This window comes from Nycticebus coucang, chromosome 15 (assembly GCF_027406575.1).
Source record: "Nycticebus coucang isolate mNycCou1 chromosome 15, mNycCou1.pri, whole genome shotgun sequence".
NCBI lineage: Eukaryota > Metazoa > Chordata > Mammalia > Primates > Lorisidae > Nycticebus > Nycticebus coucang.
This window is the reverse complement of record NC_069794.1, coordinates 11,719,919-11,743,690: the sequence shown is the minus strand read 5'-3', so window position 1 is coordinate 11,743,690 and position 23,772 is coordinate 11,719,919. Positions and strand designations below refer to the sequence as shown.

At 43.6% G+C, this 23,772-nt stretch overlaps 1 protein-coding gene across 3 annotated transcripts in view; it reads right to left on the bottom strand.

The window, feature by feature from the left end:
* Window positions 1-11,947: 11,947 nt before the first annotated feature.
* The window catches only part of TMTC4 (transmembrane O-mannosyltransferase targeting cadherins 4), a 62,608-nt gene continuing 50,783 nt past the window's right edge, over window positions 11,948-23,772 (bottom strand). For 2 of the 3 annotated variants that reach the window (XM_053563620.1, XM_053563621.1), the window contains exons 15-19: window positions 21,246-21,360; window positions 19,995-20,107; window positions 15,598-15,678; window positions 13,847-13,916; window positions 11,948-12,366 (exon numbers count right to left, since the gene is read on the bottom strand). In XM_053563620.1, coding sequence (XP_053419595.1) covers window positions 12,218-12,366; window positions 13,847-13,916; window positions 15,598-15,678; window positions 19,995-20,107; window positions 21,246-21,360 — 528 coding nt within the window. In that variant the 3' untranslated portion in view covers window positions 11,948-12,217. The remainder of the gene's footprint in view (window positions 12,367-13,846; window positions 13,917-15,597; window positions 15,679-19,994; window positions 20,108-21,245; window positions 21,361-23,772) is intronic. The other variant, XM_053563622.1, reaches the window with a different exon arrangement.

Below are 23,772 nucleotides of genomic sequence, written 5' to 3'. Positions count from 1 at the left end.
CAGGCGGGACGCGGGGCTCGGCCGCCCCTGCAGCGCCCCGCCCCGCTCCGCTCACGCGCCCCGCCCCGCCCCGCTCACGCGCCCCGCCCCGCCCCGCTCACGCGCCCCGCCCCGCCCCGCTCACGCGCCCCGCCCCTGCAGCGCCCCGCCCCGCCCCGCTCACGCGCCCCGCCCCTGCAGCGCCCCGCCCCGCTCCGCTCACGCGCCCCGCGCCCCGCGAAGCCCTCGGGGCTGCTCCGCGGCCGGCTCCGGAGCCAGCGGACGCCCAGCCCAGTCACACACACCCTAACACACCTGGGCTCTCCGCCCAGCCTGGTGCCTGCACAGGGAGCAGGGGTTTGTTGTTGTTGTGTTTTCTGAGACAGAGCCTCACTCTGTCACTCTGGGTAGAGTGGCTTGGGGTCCTGGGCTTAAGCGATCCTCCTGCCTCAGCCTCCCGAGTGTCAGCTCAGACTTGACTCAGCGTTGGGCCCAGACTCACCTGGGTCCTACCTCCTCAAACACAAAGGACTCCACAAATTCTGGGACATGCCACATCAGATAAATGCCCAAGGCGAGGCATCCTGTTGGACGGATGGTCAGCCTCAGCAAGGCCTCCCCTCTGAGCATGCGCACTCAGCACTGGCGCTGGTGATCTCCCAGGATACTGCTCGCGTATTTATCAATTGTCCATTTTTGAATAGAACTGTGATTGTGACGATGGAAGGACCTGGAAGACAGAGCAGGAGAGCTTGTTCCCCTCCAGGGTTCTCTCTGCCAGGAGGTTTGGTTTTTGTAGTTGTTGTAATTTTTGTTTCTGTGAATAAATCCTGACTTACCACTAATCCTGTGCTCCCTCCATTCTTACAGACCAAGAACCTGAAATTCCAGTATCCTATTCACCTGACTCCTGGCCCCAGGACTGATGTGAGTCCCAGAAATAAGTGAGCACCATAAGCATAAGGGGAATTTTTCTGTAGAAAAAGTGTTCATTTTTGGTGTAAGCAGTGCCACTTAGGGTCCCACGGTTACAGGGATGCAGAGGTGGATGGGAGTTCCTTGACAGGGGCAAAAGTCACAAGTGTCTCAGGAAATGAGTTGGTCACTCCAGGCCAGTGCTGTGCTTCTCAGTTTAAATTTGGTTGGTTATCCAGGATCTCTTGGCAAGACAACTGCTCAGGTGATTTTAGGAACTGGGTTGACTCACCAAGTCAGTTTGGTACCTGGAGTCTTTCACCCAAAGCGCTCAGCTCACCCTTTGCCTGAATGCCTGAGCGAAATCCTGGGGCAGTTTCTCTGTTTATTCTGGTCTGTTTGCTTTGCCTTTTTCCATTCTCCCCCCAGGGCAGGGTCACACAGCTGGGAAACTGCTAAGCACAGTAAAGCTCAGCAAACATTTCCTTTATCAACTCCAAGGATTTAACAAATTCTTTTTAACCCAAATTATTTGGCCATTTTTATTATCTAAATTGGAGCAGCTAATTGCTGAGCTTTGTTTTCCAGATCCGGGTATAATAAAATAAATGCCTATTAAATAAATGCACTGCTACTTAATACTATGCAAATGAGGACAGCCTATCTGCTTCTCACATCCAGCATACAAGTACAACCTAATAGATGGGAAGTGTCTTCTGCCTCTTGAAATTATAATGGGAACTAAACAACAGAAAGGAGAGGCTATTTAAAAATAAAGAAGTCCATCTGAGTAACACTGTAAAATCTACTGAAATAGTCTAGAAATTATTAAAAAGACAACATTGGCCCTCAGTAGCCTGCAGCCAAAATCCAACACACCACCTGGTTTTGTACAACCCTTGAGCCAAGAATGAATTTTTTTTTAATGCTTGAAAAAAAGTCAAAAGAAAAGTAATAGTTTATGAAATTCAAACTTCAGAATCTGTAAATAAAGTGTTACTGGAACCCAGCCATGTTCTTTGTTTACATCTTTGTTTGTTCTTTGTTCCATGACCGCTTTCCTGGGAGGGCAGCAGACTTCAGTAGCTGCCACTAACAGCATATGGCCTGATAAGACTAAAATATTTGCTGACTTCTCATGTAAGGAAAAACTTTGCCCACCCTGCAAACTTTGCTTCTTGCTCCAGCCTTTGTTTCAAATCTCCACTTTTCTGTTACAGTTGATGTGTATGATTCTACTGAGAGAGGATAACTGAGAAGGGTGAGGTCTAGAAGACCAGGTCTTCTCAAGGAGACCACAAGGATACACATGCAGGGTCCTTTCCACGGTGACTAAGCTCTTGGGAATTTGTAAACTTGACTTCCTGAAACTTGGAAATGACCAAGTTCTGTGAAATCCTGTAGTTCTGTAGGAGCAAGAATAGCATCTCCTGCTTGATTCAAACTGGCCAATGAGAAGGGTACCTGTGGGGTGGAACTTTCTGACTGTCAATAAAAAGGGAAAGACCAAGGTAGTCAGGGAGCGCAGCCATTTGAAATTCTTCTATGCCGTAAGCTCCGGGCTGGTGAATAAAGCCCTTCCTCTTATAAACGTGGTGTGTTTGGGTGCTCTTTCTCTTGGTTGGGCCTTGTCTTCCTGCAACACTACTGCCCTGAGTTTCACAAGCCTAAATCCTTTGTGTGTATGTTTCGAGCTCCTCACACCATTGTATACAGGGTAGAGCTTCAATTATTTGGGCTCAGGTAATCCTACCTCAGCTTCCTTAGTAGCTGGGATTACTGTGCAAGCCACCAAGTCTGGCTGAATTTACTTTTTGCTCATTTCCCTCTGTAAATCATATGAACTTAACAAAAAGACTTTATAGTTTTTATGTAGGATTCATTAATTAGGTTAATTTAGAAAATTTTTCTGCAAAAAATAGGAAACTGTATATAGTGTATATTCTGTAAATCATTAGATTTCTTACTTCCATTTCTAAACCTGGCTTTGCATTTTTTTGTTAAATTTGAAAGCAGCAGGATTATTATTTCTTTCTTTTCATTCTGTGAAGTTATTTTACTTGATACAACAGGTCTCACTGCTGAAGAATTTCCATAGCAAAGTAGTTAAGGATGGGAAAAGCAGCCTCATGCAGTCATGTTCACTCACATTAAATTCAGTCCTGGTATTTCTGGAATTAATGTTTTAAAGATGATGTCGATTGCTGTCAGGTTTCCTTGAATAAGGCATTCACCTTTTCTCCATAAAAATATAAGCAATATCTTTTCTAAACAGCATATGCAATTTTCTTTTCTTTCTTTTTTTTTTTTTTTTGTAGAGACAGAGTTTCACTTTATGGCCCTCCGTAGAGTGCCGTGGCCTCACCCAGCTCACAGCAACCTCCAACTCCTGGGCTTAAGCGATTCTCTTGCCTCAGACTTCCAAGTAGCTGGGACTACAGGCGCCCGCCACAACGCCCGGCTATTTTTTGGTTGCAGTTTGGCTGGGGCTGGGTTTGAACCCGTCACCCTGGGTATATGGGGCCGGCGCCTTACCGACTGAGCCACAGGCGCCGCCCAGCATATGCAATTTTCTAAGCAATTGCAGTTGTGATAGTTTACGCTGTTCTTTCCTGTCTTCTGTAATTTCCGGAATAACAAGCAGACTAAGCACTATATCAGACTATTTCATTAGTTCTGGTGAATAAATCCTTAATCATGGATAGGAGAATAATGTTAAGAATTCTCCCAAGTGGGCGGCGCCTGTGGCTCAGTCAGTAAGGCACCGGCCCCATATACCGAGGGTGGTGGGTTCAAACCCGGCCCCGGCCAAACAGCAACCAAAAAATAGCCGGGCATTGTGGCGGGCGCCTGTAGTCCCAGCTACTCGGGAGGCTGAGGCAGGAGAATCGCTTAAGTCCAGGAGTTGGAGGTTGCTGTGAGCTGTGTGAGGCCACGGCACTCTACTGAGGGCCATAAAGTGAGACTCTTCTCTACAAAAAAAAAAGAATTCTCCGAAGTAACCAGACCAGCCAAGTATACCATCCACTATGCTTGAAGTTAATTACATTGCAAAGAGTCATGGCCAAGCCACAACCCATCTCTAACCCCGTCACATTGCCAACATTGTCCTTGAAATTGGAATCAAGTGATTGGAATTTGCTATCCAAATTTGCTATCCTTTTTAAAGGGAATAATGCCAACCTGGTGCTTGGGAACGTAGATGTTACAAGCAAAGTGACCCCCTTGGGTGGCTAATGGCTAACTTGAATATGTCGAGTGCCTCATGGGCCAGGCACAGAGGGCTCTTCTCATTTCTTCCTGTGAACAGTAGCACGAACCAGACATTGTTGTTCCCATGCTTCATGTGAAATGGCTCCAAGTGGCAAAATAACCCACTCAAAGGCACGCTGCCAATAAACAGAACCACAAAGACTGGACTCACAGCCAGCTGAACTGAAAACCCTCTCTAACAAGAGAGTTGAAAGAGGGACACTGGACGATGTCCCGCCAAATCTGGATTATTGGGACTAATCATTTCTTTTTCTTTCTTTCTTTTTTTCTTTTTTGAGACAGAGTCTCCTCACTATGTCAACCTCAGTAGAGTGCCATGGTGTCAGAGCTCACAGCAACCTCAAACTCTTGGGTGATTCTCTTGCCTCAGCCTCCCAAATAGCTGGGACTACAGGCACCCGTCAACACCTGGCTATTGTTTTGTTGTAGTTGTCGTTGTTTAGCAGGCCTGGGCCGGTTTGAACCCGCCAATCCCAGTGTATGTGACTAGTGCCCTAACCACTGAGCTATGGGCACTGAGCCTAATCATTTCTTTTACATCTGAACCTCTTTGTTAAAAGTACTAGTTCTAATAAATGATCCTTTACTGTAGTTCTCTCAATGAGGAGCTTTCCTGTATATCATCATTGGTCCTTGCTCATGCATTATGTAGTAAAGGCCAGGGGGAATTTCTTTTGCTTTTACAGAAGAGGTTATGAGGCTAGATAGGTTGGCCAAGGTTTTTTGATTGGCATGTGGCCCATCTTAACCCAATCAAAGATTACCAGGTACAAAACCACAGTTGGACAAAGTCGGAATTATTGGCTCCTGGCAACCAGGATGGACTCAGCCCAGTGGAGTCCTGGGATGCCTTGGCAAACAAACGTGAAGTTGGGAGATTAGGAGGAGGGGTGAAATTTAAAGGAGCAGTGTTGTGACAGGTTCAAGGCAAAGAGGGCTGGGCTCGAAGGGTCAACACTAGGTCTGGACTGCAGTGTGGACCCGGGGTCCTGTGACCTTGGAGACTACAAAGTTAGGATAGGTACAGACTGTGTATCCAAAAACACTTTTCTTTTTTTTTTTTTTGTAGAGACAGAGTCTCACTTTATGGCCCTCCGTAGAGTGCCGTGGCCTCACACAGCTCACAGCAACCTCCAACTCCTGGGCTTAAGCGATTCTCTTGCCTCAGCCTCCCGAGTAGCTGGGACTACAGGCGCCTGCCACAATGCCCAGCTATTTTTTGGTTGCAGTTTGGCCGGGGCTGGGTTTGAACCCGCCACCCTCGGTATGTGGGGCTGGCGCCCTACCGACTGAGCCACAGGCACCGCCCCAGAAACACTTTTCATTCATTCATTCTTTTTTTTTTTTTTGAGACAGTCTTACTTTGTTGCTGTTAGTAGAGTGCTGTGGCATCACAGCTCACAGCAACCTCAGTCTCTTGGTCTCAAGTGATCCTCTTGCCTCAGCCTCCCAAGTAGCTGGGATCATACACACCTGCCACAATTGCCCAGCTATTTTTAGAGATGGGGCGTCCTCTTGCTCAGGCTGATCTCGAACTCCCGAGCTCAGGCAATCTGCCTGTCTTCCAGAGTGTTAGGATTACAGGTGTGACCAGAGACCCTTTAAAATGAAGCTCTACACCTGGGTTGGAAATGGAGGATGCTTGTGGGTTTCAAAACATGCTGGATCCACCAAGCAAGGGTGGGATGTTTCACTTTTACTGATGGTTTCAAACAGCAGCATTTCCGACAGTGCTTTTTAGGAGGCTTGTCTTAACCATCAGTAAGCAAGAAACCAGCGATTGCCCAAAGAAGGGGGTTATTTAACTTATGACAATGTCATCATGTCCTCGGATGACATGTTTCCTGCTTATTTTGCAGCTTTTGTTACCTGTGCTATCTCAGCCTGATGGGTGGCAGGGGGCAAAATTTTACTTTTTCAGTATTTGCCTTCTCAGGCCATCTCAGGACTAGAAACCTTCAAAATGTTTTATTTCCACAAGGATGCTAGAATGTCAGACCTTCTTACATTTCACAACAGATTTTTATGAAGATTTATATTATAAGCATGCAAAATAGCTCACCTTTACAATGTTTTCCAGTGGCTGTCTCAATATGATTTCAATTTTTTCTTGAACCTAGAGGTCATGATTAAGGCTACTTGTAAACCAACCAACTATATCATTTCATAGAGGAGAAATTAAACAAAGCAAGCATCACCACTGGTATTTTCCTTAGAAGCAACTGAGTTGTGGAGCAATTTAGTGACTCCTCCAAGGTTCCAGGGACTAACCGGAGGGTTTGAACTATTTGTATCTAATTGAATTTTTGGAGCTTAAAAGCCAGTGACAGTGACCCTAGGTTGGATCACCTACACCTTCTCCCTTGTTCTTTCCGCTCCATCACCTTGTTCTGTGAGATCAATAGTTTCCTAAGCCAGTACTCTGAATGCTATCGTCCATATACTCCATCAGAAAGTTCTAGAAATGATCAAGTTTTGATATTCCTCACGACTAGCCATCAAAATTAGTCCTATTGAAATTTAACTTCTGAGAGTGAGTTGTTTTTACAAAAGGCATAAAAGTGCAACTTAAGAGGGAAAACATTTTCTCAAACCCTTCTCACAAGTAGGAAGGAGAAAGCTTTATTGGTTCTGGAGAAATGCCACATACTTAAAAATAAATGATTAGAAATGTAGAACAGGCAAGGCAGTTTGGATGAACAATGTAACAGATTAAAAGTACTTGAGCTAATCAGACTTGGAAACTAAGTGATCAACGTACAAATCTGAGATTGTTTCTGAATCATTTAATTACAGGATAAAAACAAGAAAAGTGAGGGGTTTTTCTCCCTTCGATTATTTACCAAATAGTTTTATATGCCAAGCACTGGCCCAGGGCTTTATATAACTTTTCTCATTTAAACTTTCCAATAATTCTGTGAAAAAAAGGTAGTAATATTTCTTGGTAGCTGAGGTGCTAGAAGATTAAGTTGTTTGCTCTTTTAGGTTCCTAGGGCTGCCATAACTAGGTCCCACTAACTGAGTAGCTAAAAAACACAAAAGTGTTCTTCACCTTATCGCCCTCGGTAGAGTGCCGTGGCGTCACACAGCTCACAGCAACCTCCAAATCCTTGGGCTTAGGCGATTCTCTTGACTCAGCCTCCCAAGTAGCTAGGACTACAGGTGCCCGCCACAACGCCCGGCTATTTTTTTGTTGCAGTTTGGCCGGGGCTGGGTTTGAACCCGCCATCCTCGGCATATGGAGCCGGCGCCCTACCTGCTGAGCCACAGGTGCCGCCCAGAAGATGATTTTTCTAATCTCTATTCTTTCAACATTTATTAGCTCTAATTAGTTTATAAAAAAAGAGGATTCTCCCTCATCAACCATGGCTATTTGCTAATCATGTAATCTTAATAGGTATGCTGAATCCAGTTTTCCAAAGGGTATCTGACTGGTCCATTTAGGGAAGACTTAGGGACAAAGATGATAAACATAGGCCTTTACAGAATCCAATAATTGTAAAAAATTAATAAGACTGTAATAATTAGGTGTAATAAATGTTCTTTTTAAAAAATGCACTAGGTTTCTAGGTAGGTATCATACACTTAGCTCCTACTAGGATCTAGACAAATGCTGCCCATTAGAAATACAAAGTGAGCTACAAAATGCAAACCAAAGGCATAATTTTAAGTTTAGTAGCCACATTAAAAAGTAAAAAAGATACAGGAGACAGTAATTTTAATGTTTTATTTAACATAATATATCTAAAGTATTCCAATGTAATCAATATAAAAATTACTGGGCTATCTCACATTAATTTTTCATACCAAGTCTTCAAAATCTAGCATGTATTTTATGCTTATAGCCCTTCTCAGCTTGGCCTGGCCACATTTCAACTGCTCAATTCAAGTGCAGCTATAAACATTTTATTATATTAACTTTAATTTTCACAGCAACCTTGCAAATTAGACATTCTTACCTGGTCTTTTTTATATGAGGAAGTCAAGGCTTGGAAAGATTGGCATTGTAATTTTGGCTTGCTGTACAGATGTGCAGAGGCGGCCACATCTATTCCAATCTGGACCTTGTAACATACAGGAGCTTTATTTCCTGTTTGGTAGGGAAGGGGATCAGATTTCCACCTGAATTTGGGCCCCATCTGTCCTTCCTTCTTAAGAACCTTCTTTCTCCAGGGTAAGGCCAGCCTCTGTGCTGAACCGCACAGAGGTCTTTAGCACCTCTCTCCCCACCCACTTCCCGTCACCAGCCAACTCCAAACATTTCTCCAACCCACTGCCACTCAGCGACACCAAGCCACCTTCATCTCGATGCTGGATGCCTGGAGTGCTCTGCTCATATCCTCTCTAATTCCTTCCCCACCAGTAGCCGGCCACCTTGTCAAAATGTAAATCTAATCTCCCCTGCTTTGAATCCTCTCATAGTTTAATAAACACCACTGGGTCTTTGAGCATTGGCATAAGTGGGCTGTAGTCACCTTTGCCAGCCCAGTCAAATGCCCTTGGATTCAGCTTCCTCACCACAGGGCCTTTGCATATGCTGTTTCTTCGGTGTAGTCCAGATTTTTTTCAAACTTGATATTGCTGTGTTCTGAGCTAGATGGTTCTTCTGTGTGTGTGGGGGGGTGGGTTTCCTATGCATTATAGGATGTATAGCAATACCCTGCCTCACCTCTCCTGCCTACAATCAGTTGTAAGAACCAAAAATATCTTCAGGCCTTGCCAAATGCACTCCCTCCTTGGGGCGGGGGGAAGCAAGAGGTCCCATGATTGAGAACTGGCCTCCAGTAACCTTCTTCTGCTCTATCAAATCTTAGCCTACAGTCCACCTTCTCAGGGAGCCCTTTGCCGAGTTTATTTAAATCAGGTCTTGGGCGCCGGCCCCATATGCCAAGGGTGGCGGGTTCAAACCCAGCCCCAGCCAAACTGCAACAAAAAAATAGCCAGGCGTTGTGGTGGGCGCCTGTAGTCCCAGCTGCTTGGGAGGCTGAGGCAAGAGAATCGCGTAAGCCCAAGAGTTAGAGGTTGCTATGAGCCGTGTGATGTCATGGTACTCTACCCGAGGGCGGTACAGTGAGACTCTGTCTCTACAAAAAAAAAAAAATCAAGTCTACTTCTCAGTTATTAATCTTATCCCTACTGGAGATTTACTTTCTCACTCAACTGTCCACTGCTGAGGGAAAGGGACCAAGTCCACTTCCACTTACCTTTGTACTCTTCGTGCCTAAGACAATGTCTGGCACATAGTAGGCGCTTAATATTTGTTGAAAAAATGGGACAATGCTTGAAACACAGACCCTCTTTCAAAACCCAACTTACCATTTACTGAGGTCTACTAGTCTGAGAGCTCCCACTTATCATTCCCACTTTACTGACAGGAACTGGGGCTTAAGCAATGACAAATGACTTGTCTGTGATGTCACAGTGGGAGAGCCAATGCCCAAATCTGGGTTTTTTTGCCCCAAAGTCCAAGCTAATTGGGTATGAATATTGACATAGATGTCAGTGCCTTGGTGCTGGACTTAAGTCTTCTGTTCTGCATGATATTTTAAGTCCAAAACTGGAAATAAAATGTGAAAAAATTGCTTAAGAAAAATTGCTTAATAGAATCCGAATCCCAGGAGGCCCTGTCAAGGCCTGGTAGGCTGTATCTGACAGGATAAAACTTAAAGGAAACAAAAGTAAAGGTGAGGGAAGAAAGGTAGCGGTAAATCAGGGGAAATCAACCAGCCAGCCAGCCAACCTCTTACCAGATGGGATGATGCTGGCCAGCAAGCAGGTGAAGGGTGATCTCCCAACCTTGTGACGTCCCCAGGTTTGTGTGGCCAGCAGCCTCTCAAATGTCATTCGTAATGAAACAACATTAAAACCACATCGGATAAGAGAGGAAGCGGGAGACAGCCTTCCACTTCAGTCTGTACAGAAGGAAGCCCAAGAAACAAAGAAAGTGACTGCTGAAGAGGGAAACAGGCGAAAAGAGGGCTGCCTGGTACGCTTCCAAAATTTGCGGAGATAAAAGACTTCCTGAAATATCCATCAAATTAATGACTGTTTTCTCTGGAAAACAGCTGCCATGGAAATCCTGAGAGCTGAAGCAGCAAACGCTAAGGAACTCGTTCTGTAGGCAGGGGTCCAGATTTACACATCTTGATTTGCAGTATCAGTAGGAAAAAAAAAATTGGATCCTGAAGGGGCTTTTATAAGAAACATTATTTTTTCTTTACTCTCAAAAGACAAGGACTGTTTCAGAAGAAGAAGTTTTTTGGAAAACTATCAACAAAGCATATAGTGCATCTATTATACACCAAACTAAGCACTAAAGGAACATAAATAATGAGACAGCCTCTCCCCCTCAGAGAGCTATAAATTATTACTCTAGTTTTGGGGCCATGTAAGAAATATTTGAAACATGTCACTCCCTTTTCTGATACATCTCAACCATCATTAGTTACAATTACTGGCTTACAACTCTACATATCTGGTCTCCAAAACATGAGTGTTGAGAATCAAATTCATCTCAGTATGGCTTGGCGCTCGCAGCTCACTGGTTAGGGCGCTGGCCACATACACTGAGGCAGGTGGGTTCAAACCCAGCCTGGGCCTGCTAAACAACAACAGCAACAACAACAACAAAATAGCCAGGCGTTGTGGCAGGCACCTATAGTCACAGCTACTTGGGAGGCTGAGGCAAGAGAATCACTTAAGCCCAAGAGTTTGAGGTTGCTGTGAGCTGTGATGCACTCTACTCAGGGTGACACAGTGAGACTTCTGTATCAATAAAAAAAATACAAAAAACAAAATTCATCTCAGTATGAGTCTATTCACTCTGTTTTCTGAACATGGACAAACACTATTGCAAGCTAATGAAATGCTCCCCTAAAATAGAAGCCCCATACTAGAAAAGATTTGGCCATTTGGATTTCATTTTAAGAAAAAGAGGACACACAATTCACTGACTTAAAAATCATCTATTAAGAAGGCAACACAACATTTTCACACTAGTTTGTGTAATAATTTTACTGCATAAGAAATTACGGAGATTGCACAATTCATTAAGTCCATAGCATACAGAGTAGAACCAATCTCAACAGGATGGTCAGATCAAATAAAACAGGAAAAATAATTCTTAACAATGCCACAAACTCCCCAGTTGTGGCTCCTTTTGAGAGAAAATGTTGTATTTTTCTGGATAATGTCTGTAGTTCCATTAAGCAAGATGGTAAACTGCTTTACAACTAAAAACATATAAAAGCAACTTAGAAAGAGGTGTCATCTCTTAACCTTGCATATAACAAAAATCAGAGGAGTGCCTGCTTTTGACTAAAACATGGCTTGAATTTTCTATTGATAGTGGCAATGTATGTGTGGAAACAGCACAAGTTAGAGAATCCAAAACAACAACAACAACAACAAAACCAGAACATTGCAGGAGGCAATTTCTTCCTAGAGAAGAACAGCATACACACATTTCCATCCCTCATTCAATTATTTACCCTATTCAAAACATGAACATACAAATAAATATTTCCTTATAAATGAAATTCACTGTATATTGTTTTTAAAAAAGAGATAAAAAAACAAGAATCTTAATTTGCTCTTTCTGGTCATTAAATAAAAATGCTAATATACAGACACATTTGATATTTATATAAATCGTAGGAGCCAGGCTGTTCTTTCTTGGCTGCCATTAAAGTTTAATAGTGCTAGTCCACACACAACAAGGCATATATCCCAAAATGCATATTTAACTCTACTAAAAGTCATTTCAAGGTAATTTTTTCTCTTTTTCTTTTTAATTAAAAAAGACTATTTTTGGAATTTTAGAATTACATTTGAGTCATCTGAAAAAATACAATTTCAATGCAAAAATCATATCAAGCATTCAAGAGTATATTGCTGGTGCTGTAATCTTTTTGCATGTCTCTGTTTTCATAGAAAAAAACAATAAAAATAAACAAGATGTTTAGACTTAAGTAGTTAAACTTAACAGCATTATATCAATGATATGCCTCATGTACACATACGCAAACTCAAAAAAATGCAGGAAAAAGGATCAAACGTCTCTTTTTTGCATTTGTTCTAGCTTTCTTCTTAGAAGGCCATAATTCTCCTTCGTTCCTGATGCCACAGGGTCAAGCTGCAAGGAGATTTCATAGTGTTTCTTGGCCAAGTCTAGATGTCCCCAGCGATGATACAGCACAGCTGAAATAGCAGGAGGTGAAATTCATTGGAAATGGTTCTGAATAACTTGCAGTATTCCTAACCACTGTGCAAAGAAATATTACAGACTCTTTGCAAATAGTTCTCAAAATCCTTGCGTTGAAAAATATTGTTTGTACTGAAAACTATTTATTGTAATCTCACTCCTGGTGATTGTAGATTTACCCACCGCCAGTTATGTCTAAGGCTCTTTGTAGTACTGGATAGGGTCCATCTGCCTGTTGCAACATTATTACATAAAGAAGTAATGAAAAGAGTGCATTAATTGTCATTGAAACTGCCATGAAATTTCCAGGAAGCCAGGCTGGGTAGTGTGGGGCCAGGCCCTGCTTAGAGCACTGATGTCCCAGAAATCCAGCTGCTCATTTTAAATAAAGGTTTTCCTTCCTCTTTTGGTGAAGCCGCAGCTTGTTTATTGCCGCTTGGAAGTGAGGCCTCTAATATCAAGATGTGACCTTCAAATGACAGTTGCAATAAACCTAATTATAAACCTGTGATTATTATAGCGATTTTGTTAATAAAACTAACTTTCTATATGGCCAGAAGAGCATCTGGGGATACTTTCTGACTTCTGTGACAAGCACAAGACCAATGTGGAGGAGAAAATTCATGTGACGGAGCATCTGAACACTGATGACACTGCCATGCTGTACTCTAAAAATCTTAACTATGGAGATGTAAAAAACAGAAGAAGGCTGGGTGGTGGCTCACACCTGTCATCTTAGCACTCTGAGAAGCTGAGGCAGGAGGATCCCTTGAGCTTAGGAGCTTGAGACCAGCCTGACCAAGAGCAAGACCGGGTCTTTACTAAAAGCAGAAAAATTAGCTGTGTGTGGTGGCCAGCACCTATAGTCCCAGCTACTCAGGAGGATCACTTGAGCCCAGGAATTTGAGGTTGCTGTGAGGTAGGCTGATGCCACAGCACTCTAGCCAGGGTGGCAATGTGAGACTGTGTTTCCAAAAAAAAAAAAAAAACCAAATGACAACAAGAAAAACCAAGAGGAAATGAATTCTAGGAAAAAATGATTATAAATGCATTTTTAGCCACAGCATAAAGGGATATAAGAAAGCAGAGAAAATCAGGCTGTAAGAAGATCTCCTATGGAAGCAGGAAGGAAAAGGAGGTAAGTTAGACACCAGACTTCCACAGGACTTCTCAGCTTAATGTCCCAGGACCCTTCACACAAACAAGGAACACCTGAGTTGTAACCACTAGACGGTGATAAAATGAATGGGCAATTTGGGGGCTTGCTATGGTCATACACTCAAACTGATGAATGTGACTGCCACTTTGCTATCTTTTAAATGTAATAACTAAACCACTTTATAAAACCAGATTGTGAAGGACAATACAGGCTAGATTTGAAAAAAACTTCTCCCAACACTGATTTTATAGAAATGCACCCATTCCATTAAAATTATATAGAACTTCAGTATGATTCAAGTTGAAAGTTTTTCTTACCCAAATTACCATGGTAACTTGCAGCATTTGGATTCGCTCTAATTGCCTTGAGGAATAAAGCTTCAGATTCCTAGAAAAATGAAAGACGTAACAGAGAAGGTTATTTGTTGTACACGAAGCAAAGCTATCCTTGGTTATATACCCTATGGTTCTCAAACTTTAACATCCTCCTTTTGTACCACTGTATTCTTCCAGAAATGCTCGGGAGGCCCAGTGGGGCCACCCTCTTCTGACAGGAGGCCCCAGGAGCTAGAAGGGAGCAAAAGTGATTGGGGCGGTGGGAGGCGGTGCCAGGCGCAGAGAGGGGGTGGATGTGCTCCAGGGTTCTGCCACCTGCTGCCCTGCAGCTGCTGGAATGCACCTTGAAGGAGGTTACTGGGGTCAGGGTGCTATGGAAGATGAGAAAAAGTTGGGGGACAGAAGAGGCCAGGCTGCCAACCAGATCCCTGCAGGTGCTGTTTTCAGTCAGCACTAAGGAACACATTTCCAGGGCTCTCGAGGCAGGAGCTGGGACCTATCTCACCTCTCTGAAGAACCAGCAGCACCAGAATGCAGCCCATTCAGCTGGAAAGAATGAGCAGGGAGAATAAGGAAGGAACAGCCACCTGTCACCTAAGCTGTCACAGTATTGGACATGACCATGACCAAACGCCCCTAATAGGCATGAACTGATAACTATGCAGACCCGTTCTTCCTCTAAATAGTTCTTACTTCCAATCTGGTCACTAAGAAACAGGGAAAAGTGTCTTCTTACCTAATCACTGCTGAACTGCTGCTGGCTGGACAGGACCCTCCTATGATCATCTGAGAAATAAAGATGCCTAATCTGTTACTGACCTGTGCCCGGAGCTGTTTACCCTACCCTACACTCGCATTCCTAATCAGTGGCAAATGCTGAGCTTAACTAACCAAAGCTCTTGGTTTGAGGGTTTCTGCAGCTTCCACCTGTGCTATGCTGACTTTCTCCACGTGGACTTTCCGTATCTAAGATTACGCACTTTCTAATGTGCAGGAGGACCAGTTCCTTTGCCCCGTAATGACCTGTGGCTCTCCTGAGAAATGGATGGGGAATGAGAGTGAACATCTCTGAAACTACTACTTTCAGACAGAGCTGGCAGAGAAAAAAATTTGTATTTTAGAACTGTCATCCAAGAGGCACTGCATAAAGACATCAGGATAACATACAGGATGTCAGTTCAAGGTCAGTGTCTACGTTCCAAGTTTCAGTAGCAGAAACTTCTACAAAGAGGTTCAAGATGTTCCTACCACATCAGATAGGCTGCCAAAAAAAAAAAAAAATCAAATGGATTGTATAGTTTTGTAGCGGTTTCTAAGTAGCTGTGCTGCTTCTGATGATTTCAAACATTTCCATTTAAAATCTAAAACCTGAGAAATAGGAAGGAACCAAATCTATTTTAAAATCTTCCCTTCACTGCACAGCAAGTATTGTTAACTAGAGAACTGGTTTAGGGCTAGTACTTGGGAGGCTGAGGCAGGAGGATCTCTCTCTTTTTTTTCTTTTTTGTAGAGACAGTCTCACTGTACCGCCCTCGGGTAGAGTGCTGTGGCGTCACACGGCTCACAGCAACCTCTAACTCTTGGGCTTATGCAATTCTCTTGCCCCAGCCTCCCGAGCAGCTGGGACTACAGGTGCCCGCCACAAGACCTGGCCATTTTTTTGTTGTTGCAGTTTGGCCGGGGCTGAGTTTGAACCCACCACCCTCGGCATATGGGGCCGGCGCCCTACTCACTGAGCCATAGGTGCTGCCCCAGGAGGATCTCTTAAGCTCAGGAGTTTGAGTCAGCCCGGGCAACATAGTAAGACCCTGTGGCTTAAAAAAACAACAACAAAAAAGAAAGTTAGGAGTTTTCTAAGGAATGCCAGATTCGTTTCTTTAGTCATTCACCTAACTACTCAAATGCCAGTGAGGATGGGCATCACCCAGGACGATGAGGAGTGGGTCAGTTTGGGAGACACAGTGGTGTTGAAGACAGGGAGTTGACACCTTTTAGGGGCAGGTGGGGGCTGGAGGGAGTGCTGCTGATTCTGCAGGATGCTGTGGTGTGGCTGTGAGGAAGCCAGGTGGAGACAACTGGGAGCAAAGTAGAAACACAATGGCACACAGAGCTAAGGGCAAAAAGGCACCAGGAGGAAGGGCTAGTTTTGGGGGTGAGCATGGCTCAGATGGCTCCATCCCAGGTAACCAGGGCAGCCTGGGCCTGTGTCTGGGCACCAGGTGTGCAGCCACTTTACAACCCAACATCTGTGGGTATTCAAACCCCATGAAATGCTCATCTAATAAAACAGGCTTTTTTTGTTTTTGTTTTGTTTGAGACAGTCTCACTCTGTTGCCCAGGCTACAGAGCTAATGGGGTCAGCCTAGCTCACGGTAGCCTCCAACTCCTGGGCTCAGCAATCCTCCTGCCTCAGCCACCTGAGTAGCTGTGACTACAGAAACCAGTTAATATTTCTGTTTTTAGTAGAGACAGGGTCTCATTTTTCTCAGGCTGGTCTTGAACTCCTGAGTTCAAATGATCCTCCTGCCTCACCTTCCCACAGTGCTAGGATTACAGGTGTGAGCCACTGTGCCTGGCCTTAAATCAGTCTTTTAAATGTCCCTGTTCAGGAAAGCAACAAACTGTTTATAAATCGATCTTCTATAGAGGTGTCTGAATGCTTCAAGACCCAGGCCATAAGCCAATTTATGCCAATGAACCCGTAAACTCGCATTTAAACCTGGGATTTTTTTCATCAATTAAAAGAAAAAGAAATTCAATGTTTTATGAAGCATAGTAGACAAAACATATTCAAAAGAGGTTTAGGACTGAGAAAGGGCTTGCAACGTGTGTCTCTAAGTAGGAATAAGACCAAGTTCAGGTCTTGGGGGCTGAGGTCATCCCAGCCACAGCCATGGGAGGTGGGCAAGATTCGGGAAGGTCACAGAGGTGGTCTGAAGTGAAGTGGAAACCATGACCCCAGTGCTCCCTCCTTCCTTCTGACTGAGTCAGGGCAGAGTCTGAGCCCAGTGTTAGAGCCACACCCTCTAACACAGCGGTTCTCAACCTGTGGGTCTGAGACCCCTTTGTAACAATGAAAATATATCCCACAGATCAGATATTTACATTACAATTCATTACAGTAGCAAAATTACAGTTATGAAGTAGCAACAAAAATAATTTTCAGGTTGGGGGTCACCACAACATGAGGAACTGTATTGAAGGGTCACGGCATTAGGAGGTATTAGGAAGGTTGACAACCACTGCCTAACACCTGCCAGTCTCCCTGGGAAGGTAACAGAGGGTGACCTCAGGCTCAAAGCCTTGGCCAGAAAAGCATCTAGCTAAATAAAATGTTTCATTTTCAGTTACCTTCTATGTACAGTAATGACAGGACGTGTCTGCTCGAAAAAGCACAGGGCTGGGCAGAAGTAACACCGTTCTGTGCTTGAGTGTGATATTGTTATATTACAGAATTTTGTGCAAATAATGCAAATTACAAATAATGGAACCAATAACACCCCCTTTTTATGAGCTGGTAACCTATGCCAATATTTTATTATAAAATCATAAATATGTAATTTTGTAACACACCAACATCGCATGCAAGTACAAAAGGGCAAAACTTTTGCCAGACCCTATATTTCCATTAAAAATCTATTTAAAGAAAAATATCAAGAAAATAAGTCAGTTAATATCTAGACTTGGCAAAAGAAATTAATCAGGGTGGGGCATAAATGTCTGGAGTTTTGGAAACTGCTCTATCAACTGCTCTGAAACCCCTGGGCTGTGGAATTAGCAATACAGAAAGAGAAAGAGAGTGGAAGCGACGCTCTGAGCGCTGGAAAACACGACTTTTGTAGTTTTATCACATTAACCCCAAACTGGAAATTAAATGGCAAGAAGTAATATAAATTCAAATACGTTTTATCCTTAGACATGTATTTAAGGATCACTAAACTATTTTATATATATGTGTGTGTATACATATATATATACACACACATACCATTTAATAGTTACAAATTATGTTTTTGTGTATTTTTTCAGATCACTCTGTCAGGAGGTTGAGCAGATTACTACCTCCATTTCAGATGAACAAACTGAGGCCAGGAGCAGTTAAGTGACTGCTGTTAAGTTTTCAAAAGGGCTGCCAAGACAGGATAAGGAGGCACGCTAGGACCACACAGGTATCACGAGACTATGCTCCCTCTGCACATCAAAGACTCAAAATGGGTTCCCAAAGCCTGACTGTTTCAGGGCCAAATTAGAGCTGCCTTTGGTCATTTCATGACTACTAACTGGGCGCTCACTAACTGTCCATCACCAGCTGGACAAAAGCCGAGGAGACACAAAAATAGAACTGAAGACTGGGCCCCAATCTCCAGGAGCCTCCATGGGCTCTAAGAAGATGTGCTAAGTGAGCGACAGGGTACAACAACAGGTGTCCAGGAGCAAGGCGAGCTCCAGACGGCAGAAGCCTGCCCTGCCCTGGGTGAGTCAGTGGGCACAGATGCTCTCTTCCCCACAGCATTCCATCCTGCTCCAAGCTCAGCAAGGAAACAGGTCCTCTGAAACAAACAGTATTAGGGACACAGCCAACCAAGAGAAATAGGTATCATATGTGCATTATGAGAGGAATACTGAGCACTTGTTTACAATTCCAAATCCTTAATTGAAAAACTACATTAAATGCCTGCCTGGTGGCTCCCATCGTTGCTGGGGAAGTCCCATCATGCCCCCCCTGCATGGCAGTTCCTGCAGAGCTCCTGGTGAGTTCCTGACTTCAGATTCCATTTCTGTGCCCTTATCTCAGGCCCAGCGCTCTGGCCTCAACAACTAGCAAGCACATGGTGTAGAGAAATGGGAAACTGATTTCTCCATTCTGCTTTATGGAGTATTTTCTACTTTATCTGGTGGGGGAAAAAAGAACAGTGTGAGCCGGAAGCCAAATGAATCCTGAGTTCTGTCCCCTTAATGGAAATTCCAATTTATAAACTGGGATGGTAGAAAAATCAATACAGTGATTATATAAGGCACATCTTGAAGATGACTCACTGTAGCTGGGTCACTGGATGAGGACCGAGACTCTGGACTCGCCCCCGGCGGACAGATGGCTGGAAAGGTCATTTAGAAGGGAAACCTGTAAACCTCGCCTTCCCCTGCTATGCAAGTAAATCCATCAAAGACAAAACTGAACTGCTCCACAAGCCATCTCCGGAGCCCAATCTAAAAATGCTGCACATGTGTGGTGAAGCCATCAGAGTCCCCAACTTTCAAACATGAGGGACACGTGTGCAATGTCTTACTATAATGACATCTAATGAATAAGAAGGGGGAAGTAAATCCAGGCTGAAATATTAATCAGTTGCCCCTATTTTGCTCATGAAAGGAGGTAAGGCGCTGCTGCTGTAACGTCCGTGTCAGGCACCCAGGATGCCAGCCAAATCTGACCTGGCGCACAGAGATGATCTCAGGGCATCTGTGTTCCAACAGCTCCCTTGGTGATTCTGTCTGACATACAGAATTAAAGTTTGAGATCCCTGGTGTTTAGGAACATCAAGTCCCCTTCAATTTACAGGGCCTACTCCCGACCGAGCCTGGAGGCCCAGCCAGAGCAAAGATGTAATATCTGGGGTCAGAAACCTCTGGGCCTTACTGATGGATGGCCTGTAACCTAGATGAAGAAAAACTCAGAAGCACAAGAACCAGTAAGGTATCCTCCATGGGCCAATTATTCTTGTGGGCAGAAGACAGAGCTCACAAATAAAACCCGGAGCTCCAGCCAAGGGTGACAGAGTCAACCCCTTTGTGCCAGGGGGGGACTAGGGCGACTCCTGCACTACCCTGAGTCCTTCTCCTCCACCCTCCGCACAGCAAGTGAGGCCAGTGTGTAGCAGCCCCCTGCCTGCTCCCATCCCGGCCAACGTGGGGCAGCCGTAATTAATTCTGATGAGAAAGGACACCGAGTTCGACCCCCACATGCATCTTCTGGGCAACTTCTCCAGGAAGCAAACTGACCAGGCCACCCTGACGCCCCACTGCCGCTGTTCTGGCTTGATTCCGAATCTAACTGGGGCAGAAGTAACACTTATGACTTCTGTCAGGTGCTGGCATGAACTGCAAGAAATCGCGGCTGCAGTTTACACACCTTGTATTTCTGGGATTTCCCCAGCACGTTTGCCAACGAGAACATAAGAGAGTGATCATTAGGTATTAATTCCAGTGCCTCTCTTCCAACTGCCTCCGCTTGGGCTAAATTACCTGGGAGTAAAAAATGGAAAAACAAGAAATATGTTAATATTGTACTTGCGTTTTAGTCTCTATAATTAAAAGGGCTTCGGTGCATAATACACAGCAGTTATGAATAAACTACTTAGGAAAATCCCTGCAGAACGCATTACGTACACACCTACACACCATCTTGTCAGCGGTAAAGCCACTACAATTCAGCACGATCCTGACATGACACATAAACAGATTTTGATTAACTTGTATATAAAATCTTTTATTTTTCCCCCAGATACCAGTTATACCCAAAGCAGAGAAAACAAGTCGGTAAAATAAGGGTATCATAGTAACACTTTTGTATTTATCATATTGAAGTCCGTGTTCTGTGTTTTGCCTAGCGACAGACATATATCAAAGCACTTTACTATTGATATATAATAATTGTACACATTTATGGGGTACACACGTGATACTTTGACACAGGCACACAAAGTGTAATGATCAAATCGAGGTATTTAGGATATCCATCACCTCAAACATGTATCATTGCTTTGTGCTGAGAATAGTTTAAATCTTTTCTTGTCGCTATTTAACATATACAATAAATTGTTAACTGTGCTAAGGAACATTAGAACTTACCTTCTGATCCGTTTGCACCAATAAATCAAACTCTCTCCACCTCCCTCTACCCCACCCAACCTCTGGTAACTTTAATTCCATTCTCCTCTCTGCCTCCCTAAGATCCACTTTTTGGATCTGTGTCTACCATCATCATTTCTTAAAGAATGTTTGGATTTTTAAAGGCAAGTGTGCAGAGTAACTTCTAACCCCATGGCTGTGTCAACTGAGAGCATCTCCTCTGTGTAAAGTCGGTGAACTTGGAGCACAGACCTAATACCATCCACTTTTTAAGCCTACCTTCTTCAGAAGAAAGGAGATACCACATCTCTTCCCCCATTACTCTGCTCCAGTTCTAAGTGAAGTGGCAAAATGAAGTCTCATTTTCCCAAACATCCATATTCCAACGTCTATTCTTTTAGAAAATCCTACTTTATAACATAAAATATTTAGCTCCATATTCATTAGCGTTTAAACTAGGGCGAAAGCACAACAATCTCTATCTCCTAATTATTCGATGGTGGAGCAAGTCATTTAATTCACCTTTCTGTACCTGTATTATCAAGGAGTATGATCATGTTGTTCCATGCCAGACTGTGCTCTGGTTTCAGCATGGTGGCATTCCTCCACGCATTCAACGCGTCAACATGACGATTCAGATCTGCATACTGAGAATAAAGCACAGGCCAACAAGTCAATATTGTAGATTCAATTTACAACCTTCCCTCTCTGACATGCTATTAAAAAACTAAAACCAAACAAAACCCCCAAAGACAAAACAAGCAAAAGAAAACACCTAAACATGGGCGGTGCCTGTGGCTCAAGGAGTAGGGCACCAGTCCCATGCCGGAGGTGGCGGGTTCAAAACTAGCCCCGGCCAAAAACCAAAAAAAAAAAAAAAAAAAAAAAAGAAAACACCTAAACAAATAAGACAAACTTTTATTTATGGAGCTTTTTAATCATTTTGTCCTTAAATAATCCCAATGAAGTAGATATTATCATCCCCATTTTATAGATTATGTAAGGCACAGGGAAATTAAGTAACGTTCCCAAACGTGCATTTGTAGAAATGATTGAGCAGGAATTAGAACCAGGTGGTCGAGCTCCCCAGCCCTAATGTCTTAATTATTACCTATTATTTAGTGATTCTAATTAATGAATATAAATCATATTTCAGACTACTGAAATACTGCAAAAAGACTATCATTCGTCTTTTTACAGAAAGACTTCATAAGTCCATCTTTGACAAAGTATCATTTAGAATACTACACAAAATACTGGTTTTTCAAATAATTTCATAATCAAGAGCTGTGTGTGTTCAACTCCCCTTGGGAAGGATGGTCTAAAATTCTCTGCCTGCCTATCCCTAAACTTAATATAAAAATATGAGGATATCAGACATAATTTTTGAACTTCTTAGAAAAGTCACCTATGGTAATATAAAACCACCTGGCAATTTGGAGCCTGTTTGCCTTGTTTTTTTTTTTTCTTTTTTTTGTAAGACAGAGTCTCACTGTACCGCCCTTGGGTAGAGTGCCATGGCGTCACACGGCTCACAGCAACCTCTAACTCTTGGGCTTACGCGATTCTCTTGCCTCAGCCTCCCGAGTAGCTGGGACTACAGGTGCGCGCCACAACACCCAGCTATTTTTCTGTTGCAGTTTGGCTGGGCCTGGGTCCGAACCCGCCACCCTCAGCATATGGGACCGGCGCCCTACTCGCTGAGCCACAGGCGCCGCCCGCCTATTTGCCTTGTTAAGGAAGGGGAGAATTATCTGTTGCTTTCATTTGAAAGGGAATTTTGTGTAACATTGATCTGAATTTGCATCGTTAATAAAAGCCCATAGAGGGAGAAAGTGATGGATTTTACGGCAGGTCACCCTCTTGCCCTTAATGTGGCTGAAACACCATTTTATCTGAATGTACTCGATCCATTTAAATGTGCAAAAAAATATAAATCATCAAGGTTTATCTGAGTTCAAGGTGGTTCCCTTACTTACTGCCAAGTCTGTCTTTTCTTTGGGTAACAGGGACATTCTGACTTGTCCCATAACACACACAGCAAATAGACGGCATATTATGCAAGAGAAGGAAAGATTTAATTAGTTATGGAAACCTTTAAAAGGACCCATTTCCTAAAGATGTTGCCAGAAATTTCCCACAAGACTCAGAAACTCAGGCAGAACCTGTGGCTCAGTGAGTAAGGTACCGGACCCATATATGGAGGGTGGTGGGTTCAAACCTGGCATCTGCCAAACTGCAACAAAAAATAGCAGGGCATTGTGGAAGGGTGCCTGTAGTCCCAGCTACTCAGGAGGCTGAGCCAAGAGAATCGCCTAAGCCCAGGAGTTGGAGGTTGCTGTGAGCTGTGACGCGACAGCACTCTACCGAGGGTGATAAAGTGAGACTCTGTCTCTTAAAAAAAAAAAGAAAAAAACAGGGCGGTGCCTGTGGCTCAAAGGAGTAGGGTGCTGACCCCATATACTGGAGATGGTAGGTTCAAACCCGGCCCTAGCCAAAAATTGCAAAAAAAAAGATTCAGAAACTCAAGTTACAGTATTTTACCCTAATGAGGAAATGATATGAAAAGTTAAAAAAATAAATATAATTTGGGATGCTTATTTAGCCATCATTTAAATGACCCTATGTTATGTCCCTAGGATTTCTCAAGTCAATTCTTTCCAGCAAGTGATAGGCATTTGAGTCACGTGGACAAAATCCACGGTGACATTTGAACACACCCAGGAAAACCAACATAAATTCATTTATACGATACAGCAAAACTCTTCACATACATAGCTATCATTACTACCACTGGTGTTACTATTTACTGAAGAATGACAACAGAACTGAGTCCTTCTGTTTCATGTGCTCTGTCGTGACCTCAGTTCTTCTTATAGCATCTATACGAAAGGAACAAACACTTTAAGGGAAGCAGGGAAAAATGGTAGTTTAAGAAGAACCATCCATCCGGAAAGAGGATGGGTAAGGTGCACATTATTCACCGATCAGTCCAGCGTCTGGACTTCTGTACTCTGTGTGGCCAGGGCTCGGGGTCTGTAAACCACTCCATGTTAAGT